The sequence below is a fragment of the Megascapheus bottae genome, chromosome 25 (genome assembly GCF_031878675.1).
Source record: "Megascapheus bottae isolate mThoBot1 chromosome 25, mThoBot2.hap1, whole genome shotgun sequence".
NCBI lineage: Eukaryota > Metazoa > Chordata > Mammalia > Rodentia > Geomyidae > Megascapheus > Megascapheus bottae.
This window is the reverse complement of record NC_143533.1, coordinates 26,490,198-26,495,013: the sequence shown is the minus strand read 5'-3', so window position 1 is coordinate 26,495,013 and position 4,816 is coordinate 26,490,198. Positions and strand designations below refer to the sequence as shown.

The following is a 4,816-nucleotide window of genomic DNA, read 5'->3' as shown; positions in this document are numbered from 1 at the left end:
TTAGCAGACAGCTCATCCCTCACGGCTGCAGAGTGAGGGCCTCAGCAGACCAGACCCCCTGCCCTGCGGTCAGCACACTGCAACCCCTGACCTGCCACGCAGGCTCCAGTTCTCCCTGACCTCAGCCCTGGTTGCTGCCACGTGAGTATGTTTTCTGCTTCACAAACCACAGGATTGTATCCTGATTGTCATTCTCCCTAGTATGTTTTTATCATTCCCATTCCATGAATGAATTAAAGCCTTAAAGGCGGTGAATGTTTTTATATTTCAGTAATTCAATGTCCATTAGGTATCTAGTAAACATTTGTTGATTACAGATGGTTTCATCAAATGACAAATAAGTAGCATAGAAAATGTACAACCGTATCACCGCTCTAGAAGGAAGAGATGACTGTGAGCAGAGGACCTCCTCCGGGGCCTGAGACATAACCAACTGCAAACAAGGACAGGCTAGCCGACATGCGGGGGACCCCGTGGAGAGCCAGGAATGCCATCACTGAGCTCCGTGCCTTATCTGAAAAGCAGTGATTTGAAAGCACTGCCTAATATATCTCCGTGTCTGTGTTTTTATCTTACAGATGATGAAACTGAGTTCCAGAAGTAAGCATCGGGTGGAAGGGATGAGAGAAGGCTCTTACTCGCATCCCCGCAGGTAGTGTCAGGACATTCTGCCGACACCAGGGGTAATCTCTACACCACTCTGAGAACCGTGACAAGTCAACAGGCTCAAATATCGATCCATGAGGACCGATCATGTAGAATTTTTGCTATGTTGTATTTTGTCTGTCTGTGTTTAGGTTCCACATGGTTAACCTGTCTTCTGACCTTGTGCTTTCCCTACCACACCCTGGCCTTGGAGAACCCTGCCACTCCTTGGACTGAAGCAGGAAGTTCCTATGCTATCTTCCCTCCTTGGGAAGAAAAAGTGCCTGCCATGTGATGAAACTAGAATAACATGAAGCTAACTATGAGAGAGAACACACGCGGTGATAGCACAGCATACACTGCACATGCAAACAGCCAAAGAGCAAGAAAAGTAAAAGTCATCAGAAATTATCTGACGGGCTGGCTGCATGGCTCAAGCAGTAGAGCACAGCCCAGAAAGCCAACCAAGCAAGCCCTTAGATCAAACCCCAGTATTGCCAAAAAATAAAAAGCAATTAAAAGTAGAAAATTTCCTGAGGTTTGATAAACAAACTCTGAGGGAAAAAAAAAAGTCTGTGCATTAATTTTCACTTCCTGTTTTCATCATGTTTTTTCCAGTGAGGTCCTAGTCCTCTCACAACTCTCTTCTGAATTGCCACTTGTTTTTCCAGATCCAGTGTTTCCTACTCTGGAGGGCCTTAGGGATTTTGAGGAGTGAGGAGGGATGCCTGTGACTGGCCTTCCTGGCCGCTTTCTGCAACCACAGTTATAGAAGTGTTTTGGCTCTGTGAGAAAAGGCGGTGTTTCTCCTTCATAGTGTGGCTAGATACCCCCACAGCTTGATTCCCTCCTGCTGTCCTCGTCAGGAAATGCTGAGACACGTGGGTGGCCTCCTGCACGATGGCTGCAGACAACGGCTCTGTGGTGTCTGAGTTTGTGCTCCTGGGGCTCTCCAGCTCGTGGGGAACCCAACTGCTTCTTTTCCTCTTTTCTTCTGTGTGCTTCACGGCGAGCTTGACGGGAAACCTCCTGGTCGTGCTCTCCGTGACTTCTGACTCCAGCCTCCACTCCCCCATGTACTTCCTGCTGGCCAACCTCTCGTTTCTTGATCTGGGAGTTTGCTCTGTCGCAGCCCCCAAGATGCTGTATGATCTCTTTAGAAGACGCAAAGCCATCTCGTTTGGGGGCTGCATCGCCCAGATCTTCTTCATCCATGCGATCGGGGGCACGGAGATGGTGCTGCTCCTGGCCATGGCCTTCGACCGGTACGTGGCCATCTGCCGGCCCCTGCACTACCTGGCCGTCATGAGCCCACGCGCCTGCATCTCAATTCCGGCCATTGCCTGGACGCTTGGTCTCCTCCACTCCACGGCCCAGCTGGCCTTCGTCGTCCGCCTGCCCTTCTGTGGCCCTAACGTCCTGAACAGCTTTTACTGTGACCTCCCTCAGCTCATTAAACTCGCTTGCACAGAGACCACTGGGCTGGAGCTCGTGGTCACCGCCAACAGTGGGCTGGTCTCAGTGGGGTCCTTCTGCACGCTGATGGCCTCGTACGCGTTCATTCTGGTCACTGTGGGGAAACACTCCTCCGGAGGGTTCTCCAAGGCCCTCTCCACCTTGTCGGCTCATGTGAGCGTGGTTGTCTTATTCTTTGGACCGTTAATCTTCTTCTACGCCTGGCCCTTCCCTTCATCAAACCTGGATAAGTTCCTTGCACTCTTTGATGCCATCCTCACTCCTTTTCTGAATCCTGTTATCTACACTTTGAGAAACAAGGAAATGAAGGCAGCCATGAGGAAGCTTTGCTACCAGCTGGTAGGTTACAGAAAGGCGCCTTAACACTTCAAAGACAGACAAAGATGCGACTGGGTGCTCTATGAAGAGGAAAAAACAAACTCTGAAATTCTGAGTCTGAGATCTACAACTTAACATATCTCTAACACCCTAATCCATACTGAGGAGAGGAGCTAACCCTGGAAGCACTCACGTTTCAGATCTTGTGTTAAGATATGATCATATCTGCATTATTTTGCCATGACAATTCTAAAAATAAATTAGAAAGTGCTTTCTGGTCCTTTGTCTTACTATTACTATGCTTCATATGAAAACTAATTTTTACCTTAAACCCATCACTTCTAATATTCATAATCCCTTAATAGGTTCCAAACAGAAAACACACAATAATTTATTGTTGGAGATTATTATATTAGTACTTTTCACTATTGTTCTTTCTCTTTTTTTGAATGAGAAAGTTAATATCCTTTTCTCAAACTACTTAACAAAATTCCACATTGATTAAAATTGTCCTGATACTGTTACCCTCATCCATTAACGTCTGCATGCTTCCTCTACCTTTTGACTACTTAGAAAATTGGTGAATACCTATTAGGGTTGTGGAATATTAGAAGTAGAATTTGAGGGATCATTTATCCAACCTGCATGAGAACATTAAGGATCTGGAGTGTTTGAACTCCTCACCTTTTGGCTACACAGCGTTTAAGTTTCTAACTCCCTAGCTGATGTTGAATTCCTGCACAGCCCGCTAACAGAGCCCAGGTCTGGCCTTTCTCCACCTTCCCATCTCTAACCCAGCGGGCAGTATGAGTGACAGGAGTGAGATGACTCTTTCCCTTTGCATCAATTCCATGATTGCTTGCTGTGTCTGACCTTGAACTTTATTTTCAGCTTATTAATAAATCTTTTGGGCGAGACCCTAGCTACGCCCACACTTCACTGCTACACCACCACACGTCCTCCTGTCATCTATGGCTTTGTATGACACATATTTTTAAATCCGTAATTACATTCTCTCTGCATATATTGTTTTCTACTTGAAAGAATACTCTACAGGGATTTCCCTGTTGTTTTTATTGTTTCTCTTTTTTTTTTTTTTTTTGCCAGTCCTGGGCCTTGAATTCAGGGCCTGAACACTGCCCTTGGACTTTCTCAAGGCTAGAGTTCTACTGCTTGAGCCACAGAACCACTTCCAGCTTTTTCTATGTATGTGGTGCTGAGGAATGGTACCCGGGTCTTCGTGCATGCTAGGCAAGCACTCTACCACTAGGCCACACACCCGGCCCCCATTTTTATTATTTCTATCAATTTTGTATTATTTTTTAATTCTCATTTCTAGCAAGAAATCTAATGATTTCTTAAAATATGTGAATATTCCAGAATTCCTTTTTCTATTTCTATGGTCTCCATGTCTGAACACCTGGGACGAATTTGGACATCTAATAAAAATGAGCCAGAGAGAAATGTCTTTCTAATTTACAATCCAAGCTGATTCATAAGCTAATAGATATAACATTATACTAATATCTATTCTTTTTTTATTTTATTTATTTTGCCAGTCCTGGGCTTGAGCTCAGGGCCTGAGCCCTGTCCTTGGACTTTCTCAAGGCTAGAGCTCTACCACTTGAGCCTCAGCACCATTTCCAGCTTTTTTCTATACATGGTACCGAGGAATCGAACCCGGGTCTTCATGCATGCTAGGCAAGCACTTTAACCACTAGGCCAAACTCCCAGCCCACTAATATCTATTCTTGTTATTAAGAATCTTCTTAAAATATTTTAAAAATCATATAAGCATACCAATCTTCCTCTAGGTTTGTGATTTTTGACAGGTTCTTGTAATAAATATTTCTTGTAGTATTAACAAGTTTCAGACTTCTTTTAGGAAGCTAACTTACCCTTGTAAAGTAACTTTCTTCTTACTTTAGTTACCTCTTTAAACACATGGGTTGACTTTAAGCTAACCAGGTCAGATAGCTTTCTGATAAAATTAGCAATTAGTTGAGTGTTATCTATGAGGGTTTTCATTTTTCTCATATTATAGACCCTGCTTACATTTCTTTTTCTTTTTTGGCAGTACTGTGGTTGGACTGCAGGCTTTGTGCTTGCCCTCCAAGTACTCTTGTTACTCAAGCCACGTCTCCTGCTCATTCTTTTTATTTGAGAAATTACAACCCAAATTTGCAATCATTTCAAACAAAACTCACAACAGACTCCGTGCTTTGCTTGCTACTTTCTCATCGGTTCATGTTCTCTCAGGGTTTCTAAAGCCCATTCACTGTTTTGTCCTGCTACCCCACGCCCATCGCCTCTGCTATCGTTGCCATTTGTACTAGCACAGCTCTGGCATTTCCAACTCTGGTTGGAAATGCCTCTG

The 4,816-nt window shown here is 44.5% G+C and overlaps 1 protein-coding gene across 1 annotated transcript; it reads left to right on the top strand.

Moving 5' to 3' along the window:
- The first annotated feature begins 1,545 nt into the window (after positions 1-1,545).
- Positions 1,546-2,484, top strand: LOC150046704 (olfactory receptor 4F3/4F16/4F29-like). The gene has a single exon (XM_090357783.1). The coding sequence runs from the start codon at positions 1,546-1,548 to the stop codon at positions 2,482-2,484; it is 939 nt and encodes a 312-aa protein (XP_090213909.1).
- The last annotated feature ends 2,332 nt before the right edge of the window (positions 2,485-4,816 follow it).